The sequence below is a fragment of the Dasypus novemcinctus genome, chromosome 23 (assembly GCF_030445035.2).
Source record: "Dasypus novemcinctus isolate mDasNov1 chromosome 23, mDasNov1.1.hap2, whole genome shotgun sequence".
Classification (NCBI taxonomy): Eukaryota; Metazoa; Chordata; class Mammalia; order Cingulata; family Dasypodidae; genus Dasypus; species Dasypus novemcinctus.
Window position 1 is genome coordinate 29,218,114 of NC_080695.1, and position 26,557 is coordinate 29,244,670.

Genomic DNA, 26,557 nt, shown 5'->3' on the forward strand with positions numbered 1-26,557 from the left:
CCCCATCAGCGCTCCCTCACCCAAACACACTGAAGGCAGCGCCGATAAGAAACAAAGACCAGTTCAGTTTTATTGGGGGTCGGGGTGGTGGTGGTGGGGGTTCGCACTGGCCGGAGTACATTGGCCAGCCGAGGCCTGAGAGGGTCCCCTACTCCTGGTCCTTGGCATCACCATGTGTGATGACGTAGCAGATGTTCTTGTAGTCTACGTTGCCGCCCACGTCGGGGGGGAAGGCCGCCCACATGTTCTTGATCTGGGGGAAGATGCAGGGACTGCTCATACCCCTTCTTCACGCCTTTCTCCCCAGTCCTGGGGCTTCTCCCGGGCTCCTCCCCTACTCACCTCCTCAGGGGAGAAACGGTCACACTGCGTTGTGAGCAGCTCCTCCAGGCTGGAGAGAAGGGACAAAGGAGCAGTTGAGCCTCGGGTTACTGGGTCTGTTCCACTCCCCCACCAAAGGATACTCTTTGCCACGCCTGGTCTCGCCTTGAAAGTCATAATCACTCATCATCACTCATTGGGCTCCCTCCCCTCCCACCTCCGCTTTGACTCTGCCTCCCCCCCCCACCCCGCCCCGTAATTACTGCTAAGTGTCATCCCACTTAGTCCCTAAACTAAGTCTTGGTAGGGATTGAAGGAGGCTGCCTGGAGGGGGCCACTTACAACTGCTTCTTGATGGTACCCTTCCCCTCGGGATCCAGCACCTTGAAGGCTCCAGTGATGACGTCCTCAGGGTCAGCACCTGGGGGGACGTGGTCAGAGGGCACGCAAGGTTGAAGGGTCCCCGAAGGGTTTCCAGGAGGGGTGCTGGGGGCCGAGACCCAGGTCCCTTCACTCACCTTTGAGCTTCTCCCCGAACATGGTCAGGAAAACAGTGAAATTGATGGGCCCACTGGCTTCCTTCATCATGGCGTCCAACTCCTCGTTCTTCACGTTGAGGCGGCCTGGAGGGGTGGGGGTGGGGGCGGCAGGGGCTGGAGCGGGGTCCTGGGGCCAGGGCTCTGCTTCCCTTAAGTTCAGATCACCTGACCCATTTTTCAGCTGGGCAGATTGCAGCCCAGGTGGAGTAGACTGGGCTGGAACCGCAGGCTGTTGAGCTTCCAGGATTCTGAAGCCTCCATGCCTGAGTCTTCCTGGGGTGGGGGTGGGGCCGGGGGCTCACCCATGGCTGCGAAAGTGTCCCGCAGGTCCTCCTTGTCAATGATGCCATCGCGGTTCTGGTCGATGACAGTGAAGGCCTGGGGAGGGCAGGGAGCTGAGTGGGGGGCTCAGGTCCCCTATGGCCAGGCATCAGCCCCTACCCCAGGCAGATCCGATTCTGGCCCGCAGCCAGATGTCCTCTTCCACCCCAAGCTTCGAGGGCAGGAAGGAATTCTAAACCCATCCCCTCCCCCCAAACAGGTGCACATTCCAGGGAGAGGCTTGGGGGCAGGGAAGGTGCAGCAGGGGAGGGTGCCTTCAGTTTCTCCCCTCTCCTCACTCACCTCCTTGAACTCCTGGATCTGAGTCTGGTCAAACATGGAGAAGACATTGGAGCTTCCGCCCTCTGCCGCTGCCCTTCTCTTGGCCTTCTTGGGTGCCTAGGGGAAGAGGAGGGTGGTTGGACAAAGCATTGGTGAGCCTGTCCCTATCCCTCTCTGGGGACAGTGAATTAGATTCAGGGCTCTTTGAGCCTCTTCCTTCTCAAGCAACTCTTCTGGCTCTGGGCCTGGCTCTGGGCCTCCCCGTCCTGGGGACCTCTTTGCTGGGAGGTCTTGCTTCAGTTGCTTGCCCCAAACTTCCACCATCCTGCCCAACAGGTAGAAACTTTCTTCCCTTTTCAGTGCCTTGAGGTTGCCTCCTCTGAGCTCCAGGCTAGCTGTGTGACCCTTTTCCACTCATTCTCCTTTTCTGAACCTCTAATTCCTCATTTATAAAATGGGAGTGGGAATCCTTGCCTGGCTGGTCCCAGAAGGCTTCATAAAGATGGAATGCAGAAAGGGGTGGGGGCAGGCTTTGAGCGGGGCTGAACCCCTGTAAGTGGGGTGTCTGGGTGGATTATCCTTAGCTGGGTCCTTTGGGCCATCACTTGGCCTGTCTGCTCCCCATTAGTGATCCCAAGAAATGGAAGAGTCATCTTTTTTCCTCCTGCTGGACTGGGAACCAGCAACTTCCTCTCAAACGATGAGATGACCCCGAGGGCCGCAGGATCTTGGCTAGGAGCTGGGGAACTCTCACTCACCATGGTTCGGTCTCCTGGGGGCAAGGCAGTGGCTCTGGTTGGAAAGGAGCGGAGAGTCAGCCTGGTGTGGTCCCTCTGGGGTTATATAGTCCTGCCCCAGGGAGCTCTTAACATACCACAGTAACCTTAGCCCTTCGGGTGCCCACCCCAGATACCAAAATAGCCCGGCTCAGGACTCTCCTTTCTTGGAGGATCCACAGCAGCTGGAGACCAGGGAAGGGGGGGAGGGCAGAGGGAGTGTGTCTTGGGATGCATGCTGCACTAGGACCTGGGCAGGAGGGAGTGTTCTTTCTCCCAAAAGGGGCCTGGAATGTGCCAGAGTGCAGAGGGGGCCCCAGTTCCAGGAGGTAGATAAATCAGGCCCCTACCCTTGACCCAAGGTGGGCCAGATTGAAACCCACTAAACAATTCATTGGGTACCCCCAGTGTGCCTGGTGCTGAGCTGGGCCTTGTTGGTGCACTTCTGGTGGGAGTGTGGAGGGGTGACATAACTTAGAGGTGGGATAGAGAGGCCTGTGGAAGCTGGGGGATTAGGAAGGCCTCCCATGGCCCCTGCCCCTACCAGGAGGGGCGTGGGGGGAGGTGTTGTGAGAAAAGACACAGAGCATGAAATGTGGTGCCAAGAGCCTAGACTGCTAGAACAGAGGCCCTGCTCTGGGATCTCATGCTTTGTGCTTGACCCCCTGAGCCTTGTTTTTCCCTTCTATAAAATGGGGCAGTGATGTGGGTATGTTTAGTGGGAAGTTTAGTGAAGTATCATCATTATAATGAATGATTAGGCCCTGCCCTGGTGGAACTTTCTGTCTAGCCATGGAGACAGGAAAATGCAGAGAGTGACACACCAGCTTCAGAAGCCCAGAAGTAGAGGGCACAGCAGCTCTGTCTAGGAGTATGGCAATGGCTTCATGAAGGCCAGTAGAAGCCAGGCAGGTGGAGGTGCAGGGGGAGACATGGTAGGCAAAGACCTGGAGAGGTGAAAGATCAGAGGGTTTGGGTTGCCAGAACTGTGATGGAGTGGGAGCAGAAGATGTGAGGGGTTGGAGACCAGATGCTGGACGGCATTCCTTGCCAGCCTGAGGGCTGGGACCTTGGGGAGCATTGCAAGGGCTTGAAGCAGAAGATGGACATAATCAGAAGTGAGTCTAGAGTCCTTTCTCTGGATACTGGTATGGAGGCTGGAACTCAGAGGAGGAGAGGCAAAGACACAGAAAAGCTAGCTGGATACCACCTACTGGGTGGCTGAGATGGCCAGTGGTTTCTCTCTTTCCATTCTGGGCAGGAACACCAGCCTGACTGGCTGTGTGACTTTGAGGCCACCTCTCTGCCCCCCTGGACCTCAGTCCCCAGTCCCCTCCATACCATTGAGGTCTGGGAGATAGAGCCCAGTAGTCTGGGAGGCCTGAGTTTGGCAAGGACATCCATCTCCTTCTCGATCTGCTCCCTTGGGACCTGATGTCCTGAGAAAGATGCCTCTTCTCCTCCCCCTCCCCCACCCAGCCCCATGCCAATGCCTCTAAGACATTTTCTTTTCTGGGCACTGGGGCCCGCCACCTGTTGTCTCTAAGAAGAGGGAAGGAGCCGCCTAAACTTAGCAGCTGCCCTTGGCCTCCCAGCACTGGCCCCTCCCTGCCTCAGATGGCAGCTGCTTCACCTTATACGGTTACCATGGGGGTCGTGGGAGGAGAGGTGGACTCCGACGAGGGGGGTGCCCAGGAACGTTCGGCCAAATGGGAAGTGGGAAAATTAAGGGCATGGAGATGAGGAGTGGTCAATCTTAGGCACAGTGGGAGTTCACAGGATTTGGGGCTGACCAGGGGTTGAGGAGTGTCCCAGAACTCAAAAACCAAAGGAAGAATGGGGCAGGTGGAAGGTTAGAGGTTGACTGGAATTTCAGGATGGTCGATTTGATTCAAAAATTGGGGACCTGGGAAGTGGGGGTCAAAGAGAGGAGGAGGAGTTTAGGAGTTTAGGAAGTTTGGGACCCATGTCAAGGCTCTGTTTTTGGCCAAGGGTGGCCAGTGGGACATGTGAGATTGGGGTCGTGTGCTCTTAGCAGGAAATGAGGGGCACAGCGAGATGTGGCACTGGGGGGAAAGGGGTCGATGGGACTGGGATCCTGCCTCCTCAGAATTGGAACCTAGATATGGGGAGTTCAGGGTACTGGGGATTCATGGATTTGAATAGAAAATGAGGGGGTGGGCTCTCAAAGGGATGACGTCTGAGGAAATGGAGCCTGGGTTCTGGGGAAGGGCTCATAAATGGAGGCTGAAAAGAGGGACTTAGGGCTTGGGATTCCTGCAGGAAAAAGATCCCCAGAGAGATGGGTTGCTTAGGAGATGTAGGGGCTCTGGTTATAGTTGCCTAGGCTTGGAATGTTGGTACTGGTTGGGGGTCGGGATTGGAGAATTAGAGACAGAGTGAAGGGTGAAAGTACTGGATCAGGCTTCAGAGCACTGGGTGTGTGGTGGGACTCAGAGTTCCAGAAACCACCAGAGTGGGGGAGCCTAAGGAGCTGGATGGAGAACGGGGGCCCAGAGAGGACTCAGGAAGGGCAGTGCGCCTCTCTTACTGGCTAAGTGTGTGTTCATCCCCCCGGCTCCTCTCCGCGCTGTCCCCAACTGTCACCCCCCTCCAGCGCTTGTCGCCGGTTGTCACCGACTATCCCAGGCTGTCACCTCCTGCTGGCTGCACCCCTGTCATTTCGGTGCTGCCACAGGCTGAGACAACTGTCCGTCTTCCTCCCCCGCTCCTCCCCTGTTGCTGAAGAGAGAGCACGCGATCATTGGCTGAAGAGGCAGTTCAATCGCTAGCTTGGCCCGCCCCTCCAAGGCCCCTCCCAGTTGTCATTCTTTCCTGACCATCTTGGGAGACCGAAGAATTTCTCAGTTCTTATTGACTGCGGATGCTTTCTGTCACCGCCCAAATAGATACGGCTGTCTGTCAATTTTATCTCCGCCTATGCTCTTTTTCATTGGCTCCCTTTTAACAGTTCCTTTTAGCTTGGGGCGGGGGGGGGAGTTTCCCAGGCCCCTCCTCTTATTCGCGTAGTTCCCACCTCCTTCCCGCCCTTCCGCGGTCATTCACTCTTCAACCGTCTTTATTGGCCAGGAGGTCCAGGCTTCCGCTTTTCTATTGGTCACTTCTTTCGTTCCGCCTTCTCGCATCTTCACTCAGCCCTTTGATTGGTCATTTTGCTCTCCGCCTTCTTTATTTCCTCTTCCTCGATTACCCACCCCTTTCCCACCTCCAACCCCACTCACCCCTCCAGGATTGGCAGAAACCCAGTTCCCTCTCTCCTGTTATTCGCCCAGACCCTCTGACGAAGCGGGAGGAAAAAGGGGCGCGATGGGACGGCCCACGCGCAGGCGTGAAACGTCGAAACGCTGGCCGTGGAGCCCGGCGTTGGAACGTGTGCGCAGGCGCCAGGTCGGCCACTCGCCCGAAGCGGGAGGGAGGGGGTTGGCGGTGAGAGAGGGCGAGGGGCCTAAAGGACTCCAGCTAGTCCTCCGCGCCAGCGCCTCCGGACCCCTGCCCAGCCGCCGCTGGCCCCGCGGCTGCCCGCGCGCCACCGCCGGCGCGCGCCGGGCCGCGCCCTTCGCCCTCTCCCCTTCCCCGGCGGGCGCCGCGGGGCCGCCTGAGGGGCGGTGCCTTCTGCGGCCGCCCCGGCGGGGGGATGTGAGGGGCGGCCCGCGGCCATGGAGACGGGCCCGGCGCCTCTGGTGGCCCCGCCGCGCCGTCATGGCGTCCCCGCGGCCCCCTCGCCGCCGCCCCGGGGCTCCCGGGCCGGGCCCGTCGTGGTGGTAGCGCCGGGGCCGCCAGTGACCACAGCCATATCGTCCCCGGTCACCTTAGTGGCCCCCGGGGAGGCGCGGCCCACCTGGGTACCCGGGTCAACCCAGCTCCTAGACCCGGCTCCGGCTCCGGACCCGGCGGTCCCAGGCAGCACAGCGGTGGGGCTGACTCTGGAGGCTTCGCCTGCAGCCCCGACGGCGCATGTCCCCTCCGGCCCGGAGTCTCTCGTGCCCGCGGCAGTGGCAGGAGATGGAACTTCGGTGGCCCTGGCCCCAGGGGCGGACTCTCCGAAGACGGAGGAGGCGCAAATCTCGCCGGCCCCTGGACCAGGTACCCCCACCGCGACCCCCACCAGGACACCTTCGAGAACAGCTCCTGGGGCTCTGACCGCCAAACCCCCGCTTGCCCCCAAGCCGGGAACCACAGTGGCCTCAGGAGTGACCGTACGGGCTGCAGCATCCACATCAGGACCGGCGGCAAATGGACACGGAGCTGCATCAGGAACATCAGCATCAGCCGGGCAGGCTCCTGAGGACCCTTCCGGACCTGGAACAGGCCCTCCAGGGCCACGTGAGGCTATGGTAGCCATGGTAACGGTGACCCCTGCTCCGGAGTCTGCTGACAGCTCTCAGGACCTGGGTTCCCTGTCCAGCCTGGGACCTGGCATCCCCGGGCCTCGAGGGCAGGCCCTGGACACCCTGAGCTACTTGGACTCTGTGAGCCTCATGTCTGGGACCTTGGAGTCTCTGGCGGATGATGTGAGTTCCATGGGTTCAGACTCGGAGATCAACGGGCTGGCCCTGCGCAAGACGGACAAGTATGGCTTCCTGGGGGGCAGCCAGTACTCAGGCAGCCTGTGAGTACCCACTCGTCACCCAGGGGAACCGCCTCAGGGTAGCAGAGGTTGGGAGAGGGGGAGGCAATACACCTTGCCCAGACTCTGGCAACCCCTGCATCCTCTGAGACACCACGGGGTGATGGGTGGGAATGGGATACCTGGCAGTCCCCCACCATAGCCCTGGGTTTGCTGGATCGGTGAAGTAGGGAAAGTCCTGTTGGTGAAGGAGAGACCCTGAAGGCAGCGCTTCTCTGCCAAACAGAAGGGCAGTATCTTGTGTGTTCACCGATGAAGGAAAGAGGGCGGGGGAGGCCTCTTCCCCATTTCCTCATCTCCCCTGCAGGCCTTACTCTCTCCTAGTTCCCTCCGGGGGCCTGAGTCACTCCTGAGGTAGGGGTGTGATGACCTCGGGCTTCTTCCTTCCCTCTCTCTGGATCCTGCTCCTGGGGCTTGTGGCCCTTTAGCCTGCAGGTCAGTTTCGCCTGCAGCATCCCGAGTCCCCAGGAGCCAGGCTTCGTGCTGAGGACTTCGTGCAGATGGAATAGTACTTTCAAGCAGCTTCTAGAGGGAGAGGCAATGCTCAGACCGTTGGTTTCAACACAATGTGTTAGGTTTCAGCTGAAAATTGGCACAGGGTGTCGAGAATGCCTTAGGGAAGGAATCTTTTGCCCACCTTGGGATTCAGCTGAAGCTGATCAGAATGGAGAAGGAGCAGGATTTGGTTATGGCTGTGTGTGTTGGGGGAGGGTGTGTGCGGAATGACCTGTGGGAGGGTATTCCAGGCAAGGTTTAGAATCCAAAAAAAAAATCAGGAAACGTTTGATTGAGCATCAACATCCGTGATACTATATGGGAAAAGCAACTGAAGTTTGACCCTGGGGCTTTCCCATGCCGGAGGATGCATCATTGTCCCTAATTTATAGGTGAAGAAACAGGATGAGAGCAGTTAAATGAATTGTCCCTCTTAGTCTGCATTAGAGCCTAGAGCTCTGTGATCCTAAAGGCTCTCTCCTCTATACCACACTGTCCTAAAGAACTTGGATTGAATCCAATTTTAGTGAGCCTCTCTTGTGTGCCAGGCACTGGGCTGGGTACTATTTCTCTGCTTTATAATTTTGTCCTCTAAAATCATTCCTCTGTACCGGAGGACACCACCTCTGAGGCAAGCCTGACTGTGGCACACGTCACCTTAAAAGCTTTTAGTGGCTCCCCACTGCCGCAGGATAAAGTCCGAGCTCTTGAGCCTGCACGCAGGCTGCTGGTTATCTGGCTCTGCTGGGCTCTCTTGCCTTCTCTCCCACTACTCCTTACCAGGCAGTCTGGGCCGTCGTCCTGTTGAACTGGTTTTAGTCTACCCCCCTTCACGCTCGGGCTGTCCTGCCTGACTTAAATGCCTCTTTCTACCTTTGCCCACTAACTGCTACTCATCCTTCATGGTTTAGCTCAGATGTCCTCTCCTACAGGAAGCTTTCCCTGATAGCCACTGCTCCCGCTCCAGTTAGGTGCCTCTTCTGTGTGTCTTTGTCATTGCATTTCCCATACCACATTGTGGTTATCTCCCTTGCTAGGCTGTGGCTTTCTTAAATGCAGTAAAGGTCTCTGCCCTTAAAGTTTGGAACTGACTTATGATAGCAATGAATGAGAGATGGTCTCTTAGTTTAAGGTGCTTCTAGGACAAACAAAACCAACACCTAACAAACCCCTTCTATTTAACAGCCCTTTAAAAAAAAAAATTTATTCATTTTTAAAAAAAATTTACATTAAAAAAATATGAGGTCCCATTCACCCCCACTGCCCCCACCCCCCACTTCTCCCACAGTAACACTCTCTCCCATCATCATGACACATCCATTGCATCTGGTGAGTACATCTCTGGGCATCGCTGCACCCCATGGCCTGTGGTCCACACCATAGCCCACACTCTCCCACGTTCCATCCAGTGGGCCATGGGAGGACATACAATGTCCGGTAATTGTCCCTGCAGCACCACTCAGGACAACTCCAAGTCCCGAAAATGCCTCCACATCTCATCTCTTCCTCCCATTCCCCGCACCCAGCAGCCACCACGGCCACTTTTTCCACACCAATGCCACATTTTCTCGATTATTAACCACAATAGTTCATGAATAGAATATCATTAAGTCCACTCTAATCCTTACTGTATTCATCCTTCCTGTGGACCTTGGCTTGGTTGTATCCATTCCACCTCTGTGTCAAGAGGGGGCTTAGATTCCACATGGATACTGGCTGCAATCCTCCTGCTTTCAGTTGTAGGCACTCTAGGCTCCATTAACAGCCCTTTATTTCTCCATAGTCCTCCTTTAACTTGGTGGTGTAGGTGGTGACATCCCCACTTTACAGATGAAAAGACTTAGGTTGTCATGTGCCAGGTTTCCCCAATTTCTAAGGGACAGAATTGGGATTTGAACTCTTATCTATCTGATTTCTAAAATCCAAGCTCGCGCTTCCATTCTGTCTCCTACAAGTAACTGTTTCAAGACTGATCGGGCACCTTGAGTGTGAAACTTTGACAGAACAGGGGCAGACAGGCAAGGAGAGCTTCATATTGCCTGGGGATCTGGGGTGATTTCAGAGAGGAGGAGATAGAGGGAATTGCAGGTGGCCCAGGGGTTCTTAAGTGTCTGATAAGATGAAACTCAGATAGTTGCTTCTAAGGATGGAGAAGTTTATTTGTTCTGCATTTTATTTTATGGATAATAATTTTATTGCTTACTGAGCCCCTGCTGTGTGTTATCCCATAATAACCTCTCAACAGACCCTTTCAGGTAGGTATTGTTATTCTCTTAATCTCATAGATGTGGAAACTGAGGCTCAGAGAAAGTAAGTGACTTGCCCAAGGTCACACAAGGAATTAGTGGTAATGCTAGGATTTGGATTCAGATCTCATGCAAAGCCTGACTTTTAAATATCCCTTAAACCTGGATCAGAAGTGGGATTTGAACACAAATCAACAGAGAAGGAAGCCTTTTTAGTGTGGTACACTAAGTAAGGCCTTGGGATGATGGCCAAGTGGCCAGACATTCTGGTGTTGGCTAACCCACAAAAATGCTTTTATGTCCAGTCTCTCATTTGAGCCTGGGGAGGTGACTTGCCTCAGTTCCCCCAGCAATCCAGGTTCTGTCCTACTGCTATTGATCCCTTCCATGCACCTCCATCCTGCAGAGAAAGCTCCATTCCTGTGGACGTGGCTCGGCAGCGGGAGCTCAAGTGGCTGGAGATGTTCAGTAATTGGGATAAGTGGCTGTCACGGCGTTTCCAGAAGGTTTGAGAGGGCTGAATGGAGGGCAGTGTGGTGGACAAGTTGGGGGGTGGGGCATCAGTACCTGTATGCTCTGGGGATGCCCAGTAACCTGACAATATCTGTCCTCTAGACCATGTCGAGGCAGGTAGTACCTAGGCCTAGGGGGAGAGGAGCCGCTCTAAAGAGCAGGCCAGGACAGTTCAGTGAAGTCAAGCCTACTGGGATATGGGAAGAGTGTCCCTGGGAACCTGAGGTCTCCTGGGAAGTTTGGAAGCTGTGCCAGACCCCGAAGCCATCCCCTTGCCTGCCACTCTGCTTTAGGTGAAGCTGCGCTGCCGGAAGGGAATCCCCTCCTCCCTCAGGGCCAAGGCTTGGCAGTACCTGTCTAATAGCAAGGAACTCCTGGAGCAAAACCCGGGCAAGTTTGAGGTGCGTGCAGCCCTTGGGTTAGTCTGTCTGTGAGTGGGGTCAGTTCCTCCAGATCCTGAGATAATCCATGCTGTCCCACTGCAGGAGCTGGAACGGGCTCCTGGGGACCCCAAGTGGCTGGATGTGATTGAGAAGGATCTGCACCGCCAGTTCCCTTTCCACGAGATGTTTGCCGCTCGAGGGGGGCATGGGTAAGGAGGCCTTGCCATGTGGTCAGTCAGCAAACATTTGTTAAAGCCTCCAGGTGGGATACGGGGGTGGGATGAGAGCAGTTCTTGGCCTCCGGGGCTTCTAGAAGAGTGATCCTTAATGGACTGAGTGTCAAGTCCTATTGAAGGAAGTGTCCTGGGATTGAGGGACTATGCTCAGGAGAGAGATGCCAACTCTGGGTGTGTGGGTATGGTGGGAGCACGTCAAGGGCTTGTGGAGAAGCTTGTATTGGCACTGGGTTTTTTTTTTTTTTTTTTTTATTTTTTTTTTAAAGATTTATTTTTATTTATTTAATTCCCCTCCCCTCCCCCAGTTGTCTGTTTTCTGTGTCTTTTTGCTGCGTCTTGTTTCTTTGTCCGCTTCTGTTGTCGTCAGCGGCAGGGGAAGTGTGGGCGGCGCCATTCCTCGGCAGGCTGCTCCCTCCTTCGCGCTGGGCGGCTCTCCTTATGGGTGCACTCCTTGCGCGTGGGGCTCCCCTACGCGGGGGACACCCCTGTGTGGCAGGGCTCTCCTTGCGCGCAGTGCTGCGCATGGGCCAGCTCCACACGGGTCAAGGAGGCCCGGGGCTTGAACCGCGGACCTCCCATGTGGTAGACGGACGCCCTAACCACTGGGCCAAAGTCCGTTTCCCTGGCACTGGGTTTTGAAGGCTAAGTGGGCACTAGAGCAGGGGGCAGCTTTTTCCTGACTGGGGAGTTCTGTCACCTGTGTCTGGGCAGTGGGGTTGGGTAGGGCTGAGGCTGGAAAATAAGTTTGGAACCAGATCACTGAGGTCCCTTAAATTTTGTGCCAAGGCATTTGGATTTTGTTCTCCAGGCCTGGCTCCCTAGTAGTATGCAAGATGATCGCTGGGGGTTCCCAGATGAACATTTTTTTATCAATAAGTTCATCCTTTCAACAAATATTGACTGCCTGCATCTGCCAAACACTGTTCTAGTCACAGATGACAGCAAAAACTCCTGCCCTCTAGAGCAGGGGTTCTTAACCAGGGGCCCACAGACCCTGGGTCTGTGGAAAGACTTCAGGGAGTCCATGAGCTTGAATAGAAAAAAATCAACTTATTATCATTATTTTCTCTGACCTCTAACTGAAAACTAACATTTCCTTTACTTATGAATATATGCAACAAATTACAGTAGTATTCATTTCACCTGACTGGCAAAGGGGTTCATGGAACAAAAAAGGTTAGAAATTCCTGCTCAGAGCTTATTATATTTTAGTGGGGGTAGACAATAAATAAGAGAAAGAATTAAAGCAAGCGGGATGTGAAATGGTGGTATTAGAGAAGAGTTTAACGCAAAAAAGGGGATAGGGAACGTAAGTGGGATGGTGTTGCAATTTTAGATTGCAGTGCCCAGGCAGGCTTCACTTTGAAGGTGACATCTGTGCAGAGACCTGGAGTTGGTGTGGGAGGGGGCCGTATAGCTGTAGCAGAAGAGCATTCCAGGCAGGCAGAACCACAAGTACAAGGACCCTGAGATGAGAAGGTGCCTGGTGTAGTCGGGGGACCAGGAAGAGGCCAGTGTGGCTGTGAGGGAGTGATGGGAGGCAGAGGAGCAGACAAGGTCAGAGAGAGGTAATGAGGAGAGCCTTGCAGGCTGTTGGAAACATTTTGGCTTTTGCTCTAAGATTGGAAGCCTTTGCAGGGCTTTTAGGCAGAGAAGTAACCTGATTTGATATATATATATATATATATATTTTTTTTAAGTGAAATTTTCCCCCTACCCCTTCCCCCTACTCCTTCATCTATTTGCTCATTGTTTTTGTTCATTGTGTGTCTGTTTGTCTTTAGGAGGTACCCGGAAACAAAACTGGGACCTCTTGTGTGGGATGTGGGTGCTCACCTGCTTGAGCCACATTCACTCCCTTATATTTTACAAGGATCATTTTGGGTGCTGTGTTGAGAATTGACTGTAAGGAGACAAAGGCAGAAACAGAGAGAACAGTTAAGAGACTGCTTATTTCTATAATCGGGAGACAAATGATTCTAGATTGGACAAGGATGGTAGCGGCAGAAATCTGGGGAGAGGTGCTTGGATTCTGGATGTATTTTGAAGTTATTCAAAAGGATTTGTGAAAGTATTAGATGTGTAATGAGAGAGTAAGAGAGAAAGGAGTTGAGGTTTTTTGCTTGAGAAACTCTAGAAAAATGGAGTTGCTATTTACTGATATGATGGGAGAGATGAGGAGAAAGTTAGATGTGGGGGGAATATCAAGAGCTCAGTTTTGGAATATTGTTTGAAATGCCTATTGGAAATCCATATGGAGATGTCAAATAAGTTGGATATGTGATGTACATGAGTTTGGATTTCAGGGGTGAGGTGTAATTGGAGATGTATTAGAAACTGGGAGTTATCAGCCAATAGATGGGACTAAACCCAGGCAGCAAGTATAGATAAAAAGTGATGTCCGAGGATCAAGCCCTGTAGCACTCCAGTATGTGGAGGAGGGGAAGTTGAGAAAGTACTAGGAAAGGTGACTGGAAGGAGAAGCGGGGACGGTAGGAGGAAAGCCAGAAAAGTGTGATTCCTGGAAGCAAAGTGAAGAGGGTTCCAAGGATCAGTTGTGTGAGATGGTGCTAAGGGTTCAAGTAAAATAAAGTCTGAAAGCTGACCTCAGGAGGTCATTGGTGATTTCAGTTAAAGCAGTTTTGTATGGAATAAAAGCCTGACTGGAGGACAGGGGCAAACCTATTGAACTCAGGGAGCCTATACTCTGGAGCCATTTTCCTCCATAGGTAAGAAAAGAAATGGTGTGGTATTTGGAGAGGGGACAGGGGGTGGCTTAAAAGACTTTGAAAAATAAGATAGAAGAAATAACAGCCTGTTGGAACGCTGATAGAACTGACCTGGTAGAGAAGGAGACTGATGATGATGTAGAGATGGGAAGTTTGTGGGAGCAATGGCCTTACGTGGGTGAGAGAGGATAGGAGCCAGGATGCAAGTGGAAAGGCTGCCCTCAGCCAGGGCCCCAGGCAGTTCACCCTTAGTGGCCAAGAAGGCGGGGCACAGATGCAGGCAGGGGTGGTGGTGCTGGATGCAGCACAGGAGCTTGCAGAAGTTCCATATTTATTTTAATATGTATTAGATAAAGCAGCCTATAGCATATTAAACCTTCATTTCATGGATGTTATTGTAAAGTGGAGAAAAAAATAATAGGTAAAGAACAGCAGGGGTGGTATGCAGCACAAATGAGCATCCCATCTGAATGACTGAATTCTGGGAAACACTGTTATAGGCAGTGGTTTAGGAATACGTGTGAGCCAGGAGGCAGGGAGATCTGAAAGGTCATTACTTTTGCTTGAGCAAGGGGGAAGTGGCTGTGAAGGTGGAAAAGGGGGAAAAGAAAGTAATGAAATTCAGGACATAGAGCTGCTAGGACTTGGTGATAAGCTCTGGGGAGTGAGGATGACTCTCTATTTCCTAATGTGGGAGCTGAGTGAAGTCCTAGACACAGCCGTGGGTACCCTCAAGGACGAGGAGCAGGGCTAGGACAGGGGTCTTATTCTTTGGGGTGTAGAGAGGTGAGAGGAAGGTCTAAGGCCCAGCTGGTTTCCAAGCCTGAACCAGGAACCATTAGACCTGTGGGGGGGTGGGGGGAACCTCATGAAATCCAGTGAGCCTGACACAGCAGGGCCTGCCCTGGGAGACGCTTGCTCAAGGGTGATAAAGGCACAGTGCTAAAGGAGGGCCCAATCTGTGGATATGAAAGCTTGCTGGAGAAGATGACCTTGATGGTTTATGGGATGATAGTCGATGGAGGGCTAGAGGAAGGGACAAAAGGCTGGGAGGGGAGAGCACAGCCTGTGCTGGGGAATGGGTGGGGTGCATGTGGGTGTGCGGCTGAGGAGGGCTGGAGCCTGGACGCTTTAATCGTGGTCTCAGCCTTTGGGTTAAGTTTGAAAGGCAGGACTAGGGAGGGGGTGGAGGTGAGGTGAAACTCTGAGCTTGATCTGGGGCTGGGTAGGAGGGGTCTGGGCTGGGGCTGCTGAGGGGTGGCTTCAGTTTGGGACAGAGTGCTCTGTCCAACCGTGGTGATGGCGTTTCCATGGTCTTCGTCCATCCCCACAGGCAGCAGGACCTGTACCGCATCCTGAAGGCCTATACCATCTACCGGCCCGATGAGGGCTACTGCCAGGCCCAGGCCCCGGTGGCCGCAGTTCTGCTCATGCACATGCCCGCTGAGGTCAGCAGATGTGGGTCCCCTTTGGGGGTGGCAGGATGGTGGTCCACAGTGGTGAGGGGGGCTCCCTGCTCTGCATTTCTCAGGCCCCATCCCTCCCTCATTCTTGCCCTTCCCAGCAAGCCTTTTGGTGCCTGGTGCAGATCTGCGACAAGTACCTCCCTGGCTATTACAGTGCAGGGCTGGTGAGTATTCTGACCCGGGTGCACCCAAGGCTGTGACTTTTCCCCAGGGCTGCAGGGAGGCCCTTGCCCTGCCCCTTCTGTCCCTCCCTGGGCCTCTCCTCCCTGAGGGTTCCCTACCATGGCCCGTTCCACCGCAAGGGGGCCTTATCAGGCCTGGCCCTCTTCTCATGGTGGGTCCCATCTCCAGGAGGCCATTCAGCTGGATGGAGAGATCTTTTTTGCGCTGTTGCGCCGAGCCTCCCCACTGGCGCACCGGCATCTGCGGCGGCAGCGCATCGACCCCGTGCTCTACATGACAGAATGGTTCATGTGCATCTTCGCCCGCACCCTGCCCTGGGCTTCAGTGCTGCGTGTCTGGGACATGTTCTTCTGTGAAGGTACTTCTGTGGCCACCCAGGCCCCTACAGGCCGGGGTTTCCATGGTGATGGCCGTGCATTTCTGGCAGCCCCCTAACTAAAAGTACTTGTTGAGCCTGGGCTTTGTTGGAAGCAGACTCAGGGCTGGAGAATGTGAGGCCTGCCACTGACCTAGGGCCTGCTGTTCCTCTCAGGCACCAGAAACCCAGGGCCTCGATTTTATCTTTTGTGCAGTGGGCAGGAGGGGAGGGGAGCTGTCAGTCCCTTCTAAATGGGACAGGCTGAGATCCCAGTCCCCATCCCCCCTACTCTTCTCCCTGACCCCGCAGGCGTCAAGATCATCTTCCGAGTGGCCCTGGTGCTGCTGCGGCACACGCTGGGTTCAGTGGAGAAGCTGCGTTCCTGCCAAGGCATGTATGAGACCATGGAACAGCTCCGCAACCTGCCCCAGCAGTGCATGCAGGAGGACTTCCTGGTGCATGAGGTAGGCCTTGGCCTCAGCACACCTCCCACCTGCCTTGGCCCTTCCCCACATCCTCATCTTCATTCTCGTACACATTTCCTCTCCACCTAGGTAACCAACCTCCCAGTGACAGAGGCACTGATTGAGCGGGAGAATACAGCCCAGCTCAAGAAGTGGCGGGAAAACCGGGGGGAGCTGCAGTATCGGCCCTCGCGGCGGCTACACGGCTCCCGGGCAATCCACGAGGAGCGCAGGCGGCAGCAGCCACCCCTGGGCCCCTCTTCCAGCCTCCTCAGCCTCCCTGGCCTCAAGAGCCGTGGCTCCCGGGCAGCTGGTGGGGCCCCCTCCCCACCCCGTCCTGCCCGCAGGGCCAGTGCTGGGCCTGCCCCAGGACCTGTGGTCACCGCAGAGGGACTGCATCCATCCCTTCCCTCGCCTACTGGCAACAGTACCCCCTTGGGGTCCAACAAAGAGACCCGGAGGCAGGAGAAGGAGAGGCAGAAACAGGAAAAGGAGCGTGAGAAGGAGCGGCAGAAGCAGGAGAAGGAGAGGCAGAAGTGGGAAAAAGAGCAGGAAAAAGAACAGCAGAAGCAGGAGAAGGAGCGGCAGAAGCAGGAGAAGAAGGCCCAAGGCCGGAAGCTTTCGCTACGCCGAAAGGCAGATGGGCCCCCAGCCCCGCAGGACGGTGGGGACAGGCCCTCAGCGGCTGAGGCCCGGCAGGATGCTTACTTCTGACTTCTTCTCTGGGGCTGGACTGCATGTCCCCCCCTTTCCCCTTAGCCAAGAGCAGGCCTGGCCTGGGGTGCTGCCCCCGGTCCCCATAATGGGCTGTCCCATCTCTTTTAGGTGAAAGTGGCTTGATTCCTCATTTCCTCGCCAGCTGCTGCTCCCACAGTCAAGAGAGTTGCAGTGGATGGGGTGGCCACATTTCTCTGGGGCAACAAGGAACAAGTCTGGAGCCCCTCACCTGCGGTTAGGCCCAGCCGGGGTCTCTCACTCCTGCCCCAACTCCCACTGGGGCCCCCCTCCCGGGTGCTGTCCTGGTTGGCCGCTTGTCAACACAGTGGTCACTTTGGGCAGTGGGAGTCAGCGGTTTTCAGACTCTGGCCCTCCGGTAGCCCCCCTTATCCACAAGGTGGAGCTAGGTTCCTTTTCCCTCCTTTAGTCCTGCCATCTGCCCCACTTCCTGGCTGGGGGCCAAGGCCCTTCTCACTCTACTTCTGGACATCTATGTGCTGTCATTATGTAGTGGGGGCCAGGCCAGCCTGGGGTGGGGGCGCTTGCTCTGTCTTCTGTCCTTTGGTTTTCCTTCAACAATGCTCTTGTACCTGTTTATTTAAGGGACATGCACTGAAACAGGAAATGTCCCCCACCTCCCACCCTCCCACGCTCCCTCCTCAACCACCTTCCTTTGTATGCTCAGGCCTCCCCTGCTTTTTCTCACCAGGGCCCCCCACCTTCCTTCTTGTTTCTTTCCAACTCTCCAGCCCCTATCTGAGTAAGGGGTCCTCCCCGAGCTCCGTGTTTACATTCCCTTCTGTCCTTTTCCCCGCCCTGTGCGGCGCTTTGAGGAACCGGAAAAGAACCTGCTGTTGTACCTGGGCCTGTCTCCTGCCTCATTATTTGATGAGGGAGGGAGGGAGAGAGCCAGATTGGGTCTCTATTGAAGCAGTCTGCTGATCCTGGCAGGAACCTCTTGGCCCTTGGTCTGTCTCACAGTCACTCCTTAAAAAACAATGGTTGAGGTCTTGCTCCAGCCTTGCCTGGGACCTGCTGCCTCCATAGTCACTGGCTTTCTGGAGCCCTCTACGCATCATCTGCAGCACCCGGATCTCCTTCCCCAAGCGCTCGTGCAGCTCCTGGAAGCCAGAAGGATGGCTGAGGGTGGCCAGGAAGTCCTTCGGGGGTGAGCTGGGCTCCTGGCCAGCTGCCTGACACAGTTCCCGGTACTGGGCCTCCAGGGTGGGTAGCAGTGCAACCAGCCGCCCCCAGCTCGCTAGTGCCCAGAGCCAGGCCCCCAGATCCTCCTGGCTTTCTGCGGCCAGCCTGTAGATCCGCCCACCCTCTGTGCCCTCTGCCCCAGGGGTCAGGATGGTAAAGGCATAGGGTTCTGTGGTTCCGAGACACGGCTCCACCTGGCAGTTCTCCAGCAGGATTAGGCCCAAGGGTGTGCGGTCTGCCTGGTGCTCCAGGTAGAAGAGGAGGTTTCCCCGGAGGACGAACCATCGCCGCTGGTAGCTAGTGTTTCGCAACCCCCTTTTCAGCAACATGCCCTCCTGGTCTGGAGGCTGTGTTCTGTACCCACGGAAGAAACTCAGCACTGACTTCCGGTGCAGTTTCATGGTGATCCAATCTAGGAGAAAACCCGAGGGGCAGGAGGAGGAGGGATGGGGCAGCTGGTTGCCTTGGGGGCCCCATGCTACCTTCCTCGGGCTCCAGTAGGCTCTTCCTGGCACAGCCTAGCCTGCTGGGATTCAGGCTCTGAGTTTCCACAGGAGCTCGGGGCCTCTTCCCCACAGCTCTAGGACCCACTTTCCCCACTTTCTAACTCCAGCTCCTGCCCACTGGGCCAGTTTAAGCACCGTACGCTGGGGCCCTGTTTGGTAAGGGGCAGCTTTATCCTGCCGCAGGGGTTCCAGACACTGCCCTTTTTCACGCCTACCTGAGAGCAGCCCACACGGGGCTTCGGGCCTGGATGCTGGGCACAGGTGCCGCGTTGGCTTTCCCACCTCCGAAACCAGGAACTTGCCCTGGGGCTAGGCGCTTCCCCTGGGTCCTAAAGGGAACTGGGTTCTGAGAGCAAAGAGCGGTCAGGGGTTCCCCGGCGCGCTAATCAGGAGAACCGGACTTCCTCGCAGGGAAAATAACAAGGCCACGCCTCAGACTAGGAAAGGAGAGAACAAAATACTAGCGGTTGAGAGTGGGAAGGGAGGATATCTCATGAGATGGTGAGGGGTGCAGACTCCTTAGCCAGCCCTGGGGGAAGGGTAACCCGAACCCTGAAAAGGAAAACGGGCTGGAACTCACTGGCTCCACTGGGACTCTGCCCCTCCATCCCGACCCTGGAGCCCTTTTGAGTAGAGTTCTCTCCACTTTCTCCCCAGGGCCTCTACTATCTGAGGAAACCGAAACCACTTCCTGCAATCTCTCTCGCACGATCGATCAGGGACTAGGCAGTCATACGTGCCCTCTTCTGGCCATAGTCGTCCCACGCAGCTCAAGTCACTTCTCGGGGTGTGTGTAGGGGGGTGTATGTGAGGAGGGTGTCTGTCCTTGTTCCCTGCTTACTTCCGCCCGCTCTTGCAGTTAGCCTTCTAAACAAAGTGAAGTCACTTCCGGCTTTCCCCGGCGCCTTCCGCAGTTCTCTTCCGGGTGGTGGTGTGTGGGTGCCCCGGATGTAGCTCTGGCGAAAGACTCTCAGTTTTTCCTCCCCGCCTCCCCTGGAGCCCCAGGTGAGCTCGAGCGGGTGGGCTTCCCGAATCCCCGTGGTCCTGCCTAATTTGTACACGTAGCTGGGACAGTTGGGGGTCGTCCCGCGGAGTTGGAAATTCAGCGCGGGAAGCGGGCAGGCTCGGTCTCCGGATCCTGGGTCTGCCCGGGCCCCGCGGGCTCTCGGGAGCTGGGCGTGGGGTTACAGTGTTGACCCACGGAGCCCTGTCTCACCCAGGACTGCGGGGGCCGGGGATGAAGCTGGTCACGTGGGGCACCTGTCTCCTTCCGTCAAGGGTTGATGTGCTGACGGGGCTATGGAAAAATCTTCCGCGCGTCCGCCCCTCCAGTCCTGCTCTAGCAACCCTCTCGTATGCCGAACCAAGCCCCGGGGGTCTCCTGACTGCCACCTTCTCTTTGGGCCCCTGGCTCTGTGCTTCTTCCCTCCCGAACTGGACCAGGCTTGTACCTGGAGAAATGATTGTTGTGCCAGGGGCCCTCTGGCGGTTAGTTTTCAATTCGTCCGGAGCTCTAATTCTGCCCTCTTGCCCTCGGCCCAGCTTGGGGAAGTCCCTTCTGTTCCGTCATGCCAAAGAGGAAAGTGACCTTCCAGGGCGTGGGAGATGAAGATGATGAGAATGAAATCATTGCCCCCAAGAAAAAGGTGAGGGGTCCAGACTCCTGCGTTCTGGGGGAGCAGCTAGGGAAGAAGAGGAGGTAGACAAGGCCTGAAGAGGAAGGAAGCTGGAGGGACAGAGCCAGTGAGGGTTGGCTTTTCCATGTGTTTTGACGACTGGATTTGGAGGGTTTTCAGTTTGGGTCTAGATCCTGGGGAGCTGCTAGTAATCTGCATCTCACTTGCTGACAGCTGGTGGACCCTGTGGCTGGGGCAGGGGGCCCTGGCAGTCGCTTCAAAGGCAAACACTCTTTGGACAGCGATGAGGATGATGATGATGAGGAGGGATCCAGCAAGTATGACATCCTGGCCTCAGAGGATGTGGAGGGTGAGCTGTACCCAAAATTTGGGTTTCTGTGGTGTGGGGCAAGGGAGGTGCCTCTTTTTTATTTTTTTGATTGCCTCACGGAGGGCATCTGCATCTTTGATTCAGGTCAGGAAGCAGCTACGCTCCCCAGTGAGGGGGGTGTGCGAATCACGCCCTTCAACCTGCAGGAGGAGATGGAGGAAGGCCACTTTGATGCAGACGGCAACTACTTCCTCAACCGGGATGCTCAGATCCGAGACAGCTGGCTGGACAACATTGACTGGGTGTGGCCCCTGGGCCTGGCAGGGCTGTGGCTTGGGGACAGTGAGTGCTGGACCTGGGCCCTGCTGGCGGTTTCTAGGAAGTGACTCCTCTATCTTCAATTATAGGTGAAGATCCGAGAGCGGCCCCCTGATCAGTGCCAGGCCTCAGACTCAGAGGAGGAGGACAGCCTGGGCCAGACACCCATGAGTGCCCAAGCCCTCCTGGAGGGCCTCCTGGAGCTGCTCTTGCCGAGGGAGACAGTTGCTGGAGCCCTGAGGCGTCTGGGAGCCCGAGGAGGAGGCAAAGGGGGCAGCAAGGGTCCTGGGCGGCCCAGCTCCCCACAGCGTCTAGACCGGCTCTCGGGATTGGCTGACCAGATGGTGGCCCGGGGCAACCTTGGCGTCTACCAGGAGACTCGGGAACGGTTGGCCATGCGGCTGAAGGGGCTAGGGTGCCGGACCCAGGGGTCTCATGATCCCACACCCCCGCCCTCTCTGGACATGTTTGCTGAGGAAGTGGCAGAGGGGGAGCTGGAGACTCCAACCCCTGCCCGGATAGGAGGTGAGCTTGGAGGGCAGAGGAGGAATGTTGTGGGCTGGGGGCAGGGCAGCTGAGGCCCAAACTTCTTTGCCTATTGTTTTAGAAGCTGAGTCACCGGGGGATGGTCTGGCAGATGTGATGTGGGAATATAAATGGGAGAACACAGGAGATGCTGAACTCTATGGGCCCTTCACCAGTGCCCAGATGCAGGTAAGCCCTTTCTGCTTTGTTCTGCCTTGTCTTCCCACCCCACCCCTTCCAGTCCTCCCCTCAGCTCTGCCCTCTCTCCCTGCAGACCTGGGTGGATGAAGGCTACTTCCCGGATGGTGTTTATTGCCGGAAGCTGGACCCCCCTGGTGGTCAGTTCTACAACTCCAAACGCATTGACTTTGACCTCTACACTTGAGCCCACTGAGCCTAGACTCTAGAGCTCCCTTTTCCTGGACTCTGAAGGAGGCTCCAGCTGCCTCAGATGGTGAGGACATTGAGGGCTGCTTCTCAATTTCCCTTTCCCAATAAAAGCCTTTGGTTGTGTATTGGGGCCTTGGCGCTGCTGGGACCAGAAGCCGGGGGCCTGCTCCACAAGTCCCTTTGGAGTCGTCTCAGTCCTCAAGTATTGCCTCCCATGAAGTTCCTCTTTGGGAGTTTCTCTCTGGTCTTTCCAACCACCTCATCTTTGTTTACCACTCTTAGGTGACAACTGGGGCCTGTCAGGTGTTGTTCGTGGCCTTCCCATCTGGCCTCTGTTTGCCACCTGAAAATCCTTTCACTCGCCTTCCGGGCTCCAGGCTCCTCTGGGCATTTCTTGTTTTGCTGTTCTTAGGTCTCTGGTCTACAGGACACCAGATTCTCAGTTTCTTGCAGCCAGCAGGAGATAGAGCCCCAGGACTGGAGATTTTAGGCCTTTCTGGAAGGGCTGGTTCATCTTGGAGACTCTGGGACCCTGGTGGGAGTGAGCAGAAAGGCTCCTCCTCATGGGTTCCCCACTGTCTCAAGTTCCATAGAAACCCGACAGAAATGGGATGGGTGGGCCAAGATTATCCAAGACCGCTAAGATCTTGAGAACCAGTCTCTTTCCATATTCTAGTTCCTCCTCTACCCCTTCAGCAGTTCCATGACTCCTTATTGCCCTCCGGTGAAGTGCAGACTTAGTTTTGACACTTGAAGGGCCCTTCAAGGCCACCTGGGCCAACCATGCATTGTACAGGCACAGAGAGAGGCAGTGACTCACTGGAGGGCACACAGCAAACGGGAGGGCTGACCCAGACCCCATGGGCTCCCCCCCTGTGACCTCTTTTTGGTACTGGGCCTTTTCTACTTCTGAGGCTCTGTGGCTTATATTTCCTGGGCTTCCACGATGGGCCTGGCACAAGACTTGTGTCTTGAGGAAACTGAGGTGACTGGACTGGTTCCCTTCCAGGAATTCAGAGCTGGGGTCATGAGTGGGAAGAGACAGGTATAATTGTTTAGTCTGGGCCCACCCAGCCCCTCCCCCCTTGTGTTGCTCCTCACTTAAGTCCTCCTCTTTACCGCCTTGGCTGCCCATGGGACTCCCCTGGGGAACTGTGAAATACTCCTACTCAGAGGTTCTGAAGAGTTGGTCTAGGTTGTGGCCTGGGCAGAGGGTGTTTTTTTTTTTTTCACTGTTAAAATCATCTTTATTTGAATTCATAAATACATTAGTTTAATATCTTAATCTACTTTGTTTGTCTGTTCTTAGAATACATGGGTTATAGTATTTAGTATGTTAGAAATTAAAACTGGTGTATGGTTTTGGGGTGACTTGAAAGCTTGCATTTCTAGCCAATTCCTATATGATTCTGTCTTTAAGGCTGAAATTCTTTGATTTACTGTAAAGGATGGTTTTTTAAAAAGCCAAACATGGAGACAAATGTGTGCTAATTTTCAAACCCTCCATCATCATCTTCAAGATTGTGTAGCATACACTTTCCCACCTCGTATTTCATTGTCAAGGCCTTGCTCCTCTTCTCTTCTCAAATCTGAGCTATTTTGGAATTCTGTGAGAATTCTGTAAAACAAAGTTAGAAAGTGTGTTATTCACCAGTAGATTTAAACGAGACAAAGCACACTTCTCTTGGACATGTAACTGAATCTAGATCCTGGTTGGGGTGCCCTGGAGAGAGCTGTTTCCTGCTTGGTTTGTCTCCTCAGTTATTGCCCGCAGGACTTTGAGAAGCTATAGAAATCTGAGGTGCAGGCTCGAGGCCCTGCTTCATCTCTGAAGTTGTAGGAGGGGATCATCATGGGGCAGAGGCCTGTGCTCCCTTTGACCACCTGGACGTGCCTGGGGAGAGTGATCTTAGGCTTTTGTTGTTTTTTTTTAAACTCCCCAGGTGTTTGCAGTGTGCAGCCAGGTGAAGAACCACTGGGCCTAAAACTCAGGTTACCTGTGGGGAGAGGGGCTGGTTCCTGGACCCTGTTGTAGCAGAGCTGAGCACATGCCTGGCCAGGGCGATGGTGGAGACTAGGAGTCCCTTCCAGGGAACTGGAGCCCCAGGGTGGAAGGAGCTGGGTGGGGGTAGGGTGGGAGTATGAAATTCTCTAGTGAGGCCTCCAACTCCTACTTTAGTTAGGCCCATTCTAGTGCCAGCCCAGACCTGAATTTCATTGACTCCAGGATGCACGTGACTAGGTGTCATTAAAAAGAAACAATCTGGAAGTGGATTTGGCTCAACGGATAGGGCGTCTGTCTACCACACACATGGGAGGTCCAAGGTTCAAACCCAGGGCCCCCTGACCCATGTGATGGGCTGGCCCAAGCGCAGTGCTGATGCGTGCAAGGAGTGCCCTGCCACGCAGGGGTGTCCCCCGCATAGGGGAGCCCCATGCACAAGGAGTGCACCCCGTAAGGAGAGCTGCCCAGGGCGAAAGAAAGTGCAGCCTGCCCAGGAATGGTGCGGCACACGGAGAGCTGACGAAGCAAGATGACGCAACAGAAAGAGACACAGATTCTGGGTGCTACTGACAAGCATACAAGCGGACACAGAAGAACACACAGCAAATGGACACAGAGAGCAGACAACTGGGGTGGGGGGGGAGGGGAGAGAAATAAAATAAAATTTATTAAAAAAAAAGGAACAACCTCCTGGCAGTTCTGTTGTAAGATGCCATTGATTCAAAGTTGCATCCTGATTTTAGAGATGTTCCAATGCTAAAAGTAAGTCTTTGAACTAGTGAACATGGTGTTCACTGTTACGTCCCCAGTGACCATCACATGGGAGGTGCTTAGAGAATGCTTGGTGAATGGAGGGAAGCCAAGGGTGCAGTCTCCTTTGGGTGTCCTGCAGGCACCTCAGATTCCACCTAGGGGAAGATGACCTCACTCTCCTTTCCCAGCCTCCTACTGTGCTCCCCTCACTGTGGACACCTGTTGTAGGCAGGATGATATTCCCACCACCCCAAAGTCCATATCCAAAAACCTGGAATCTGAATGTTGTCTTACGTAAGGGAAAGAACTTGGTAGATGCAGTTAAATTAAGCATCTAGGACTGGGGAGTTACCCAGGTGGACTCAAAGTAAACTCAAGTGTCCTTATAAGGGAAAGAGGGAGGGAAAAGAGTCAGAGCAAGAGCAATCTGAATATTCTAGGCTGCTGGCTTTGATGATGGAGGAAGGGACCATGAACCAAGGAATGCGGGTAGTTGAAGCCAAAAAAGGCAAGAAAACGAATTCTCCCTAAGAGCCTCCACAAAGGAAAGCAGTCCTGCCGACCCAATTTAGCCAGTGAAAATCTTTACAGACGTGCGACCTCTAGGTCTGTAAGATAAATTTGGTGATGTTTTAAACCACTAGGTTTATGGGCATTTGTTACAGCAGCAATAGGAAACTCATACTCTGTCCAGCTGAGTGTCTCTTCCCCTCTCACAAGCATAACAAGTAGTCACTCTCTATAATTTGTATTTAAGTAAGCTTTTTATATTTTAGAATAGTTTTGTAGATTTACAGAAAAGCTGCAAAAGTAACGGTTCCTCCACCCAGTTTCCCTGCTGTTAACATCCTCTGTTAAGTGGTACGTTTGTCATAACTAAGGAAGCAACAACGTTACTATTTTAAGTGTACAATTCATTGGCTTTTAGCATGTTCACAGGGTTGTGTAGCAATCACCACAATCTAATTTTAGAACATTTTCACCTCCCTGAAAAGAAACCCAATAGTAGTAATTTCCCATCACTCCTTACCCTCATCCCCTAGCCTCTGTTCTGGACATTTCATAGAAATGGAATCATGTAGTATGTAGTCTTTTGTGTCTGACTTTTTTTCACTTGGAAAAATGCTTTTAAGTTTCATCCATGTAGCATATGCCAATACTTAGCTTTTTTATTGTGTTATACAAGTTACAGGCCCTTTGTCAGATGTATGTTTTTTTGCAAGTGTTTTCTCTCACTTAGTGGCTGGTCTTCTCATTTTCTTACCAGTATCTTTTTTTTTTTCTTTTCATTTTTTTGTTTTTTCTTTAGTCTATCGGTGTCTTTTTTTTTTTAACGTTTTATTTTTACCATTGTCTTTTAAAGAGTAAAAAGTTTAAAATTTTGATGGTTCAGTTTGTTGATTTTTTTTCATTTATAGTTTGTGCTTCTTTGTGTCCTTTTAAAGAAATCTTTGCCAAACTCAAGTTCACTAAGATTTTCTACATTTTCTTTCAGAAGTTTTATAGTTTTAACTTGAACATTTGGGTCCATAATACATTTCAGTTAATTTTTGTGTATGGTATGAGGGTTACTTCCCCCTTCCCCCATATGGCTGTCCACTTGTTCTATCACAATTTATTGAAAAGGTTTTTTTTTCTTTCTCCATTTCATTGCTTTGGTGACTGTTGAAATCCAGTTGACTGTATGTATGTCTGTCTATTTCTGGATTATTTATTCTCTTCTGTTGATTTATATGTCCATTTCTACACCAGTACTGCACTGTCTTCATTACGGTAGTTTTATAGTGAGTCTTTTTTTTTTTTAATTTATTTTTAATTCATTTTTTTAACATTACATTAAAAAATATGAGGTCTCCCCCTCACCCCACTACTCCTGCCCATAGCAACATTCTCCTCCATCATCATGACACATTCATTGCATTTGGTGAATATATCTCTGAGCATCACTGCACCTCATGGTCAATGGTCCACATCATAGCCCACACTCTCCCACGTTCCATTCAGTGGGCCATGGGAGGACCTACAATGTCTGGTAATTGTCCCTGCAGCACCACCCAGGACAACTCCAAGTCCCGAAAACGCCTCCACATCTCATCTCTTCCTCCCATTCCCCACACCCAGCAGCCACCATGGCCACTTTTCCCACACCAATGCCACATTTTCTTTGATTACTAATAATAATAGTTCATGAATAGAATATCAGTAAGTCCACTCTAGTCCATATTCCATTCCT

At 53.7% G+C, this 26,557-nt stretch overlaps 3 protein-coding genes, 2 long non-coding RNA genes and 1 pseudogene across 5 annotated transcripts; 2 read left to right on the forward strand and 4 right to left on the reverse strand.

Moving 5' to 3' along the window:
• Positions 1 to 45: 45 nt before the first annotated feature.
• MYL11 (myosin light chain 11) lies at positions 46 to 2,330 on the reverse strand. The gene is made up of 7 exons (XM_004479361.4): positions 2,222 to 2,330; positions 1,485 to 1,580; positions 1,163 to 1,238; positions 840 to 944; positions 664 to 742; positions 343 to 391; positions 46 to 253 (listed from the first exon to the last, which is right to left on the reverse strand). The coding sequence occupies exons 1-7, from the start codon at positions 2,222 to 2,224 to the stop codon at positions 149 to 151; spliced, it is 513 nt and encodes a 170-aa protein (XP_004479418.1). The 5' UTR covers positions 2,225 to 2,330; the 3' UTR covers positions 46 to 148.
• Positions 2,331 to 5,871: 3,541 nt separating this feature from the next.
• TBC1D10B (TBC1 domain family member 10B) lies at positions 5,872 to 17,541 on the forward strand. The gene is made up of 9 exons (XM_004485273.3): positions 5,872 to 6,869; positions 10,035 to 10,134; positions 10,435 to 10,542; positions 10,627 to 10,733; positions 14,823 to 14,937; positions 15,054 to 15,119; positions 15,307 to 15,496; positions 15,806 to 15,960; positions 16,051 to 17,541. Exons 1-9 carry the CDS (start codon positions 5,917 to 5,919, stop codon positions 16,672 to 16,674), a joined length of 2,418 nt encoding a protein of 805 aa, XP_004485330.1. The 5' UTR covers positions 5,872 to 5,916; the 3' UTR covers positions 16,675 to 17,541.
• A 568-nt stretch (positions 17,542 to 18,109) lies between these two features.
• Positions 18,110 to 18,738, reverse strand: LOC101424180 (uncharacterized). The gene is made up of 2 exons (XR_011647190.1): positions 18,602 to 18,738; positions 18,110 to 18,292 (listed from the first exon to the last, which is right to left on the reverse strand). It is a non-coding gene; the product is annotated as an uncharacterized lncRNA (long non-coding RNA).
• Positions 18,739 to 18,756: 18 nt separating this feature from the next.
• Positions 18,757 to 19,242, reverse strand: LOC139437409 (uncharacterized). The gene is made up of 2 exons (XR_011647191.1): positions 19,127 to 19,242; positions 18,757 to 18,823 (listed from the first exon to the last, which is right to left on the reverse strand). It is a non-coding gene; the product is annotated as an uncharacterized lncRNA (long non-coding RNA).
• Positions 19,243 to 19,300: 58 nt separating this feature from the next.
• Positions 19,301 to 22,851, forward strand: CD2BP2 (CD2 cytoplasmic tail binding protein 2). Its single transcript, XM_004479360.5, has 7 exons — positions 19,301 to 19,391; positions 19,929 to 20,032; positions 20,237 to 20,372; positions 20,478 to 20,635; positions 20,741 to 21,176; positions 21,259 to 21,365; positions 21,451 to 22,851. Exons 2-7 carry the CDS (start codon positions 19,955 to 19,957, stop codon positions 21,559 to 21,561), a joined length of 1,026 nt encoding a protein of 341 aa, XP_004479417.1. The 5' UTR covers positions 19,301 to 19,391; positions 19,929 to 19,954; the 3' UTR covers positions 21,562 to 22,851.
• A 446-nt stretch (positions 22,852 to 23,297) lies between these two features.
• LOC111760811 (small nucleolar RNA SNORA73 family) lies at positions 23,298 to 23,486 on the reverse strand (annotated as a pseudogene).
• Positions 23,487 to 26,557: the final 3,071 nt, after the last annotated feature.

Bases quoted from the DNA above. Each gene is read 5' to 3' on its own strand.
- MYL11 (XM_004479361.4), bottom strand. The intron at 1,239-1,484 runs GTGAGTGAGGAG...TGCCCTCCCCAG, and splicing joins AGATCCAGGAGTTCAAGGAG to GCCTTCACTGTCATCGACCA. The intron at 743-839 runs GTGAGTGAAGGG...ACGTCCCCCCAG, and splicing joins GTTCGGGGAGAAGCTCAAAG to GTGCTGACCCTGAGGACGTC.
- TBC1D10B (XM_004485273.3), top strand. From the start codon at position 5,917: ATGGAGACGGGCCCGGCGCCTCTGGTGGCCCCGCCGCGCCGTCATGGC. The intron at 6,870-10,034 runs GTGAGTACCCAC...TCCATCCTGCAG, and splicing joins AGCCAGTACTCAGGCAGCCT to AGAAAGCTCCATTCCTGTGG. The intron at 15,961-16,050 runs GTAGGCCTTGGC...CTCTCCACCTAG, and splicing joins AGGACTTCCTGGTGCATGAG to GTAACCAACCTCCCAGTGAC.
- CD2BP2 (XM_004479360.5), top strand. From the start codon at position 19,955: ATGCCAAAGAGGAAAGTGACCTTCCAGGGCGTGGGAGATGAAGATGAT. The intron at 21,177-21,258 runs GTGAGCTTGGAG...CTATTGTTTTAG, and splicing joins AACCCCTGCCCGGATAGGAG to AAGCTGAGTCACCGGGGGAT. The intron at 21,366-21,450 runs GTAAGCCCTTTC...CTCTCCCTGCAG, and splicing joins TCACCAGTGCCCAGATGCAG to ACCTGGGTGGATGAAGGCTA.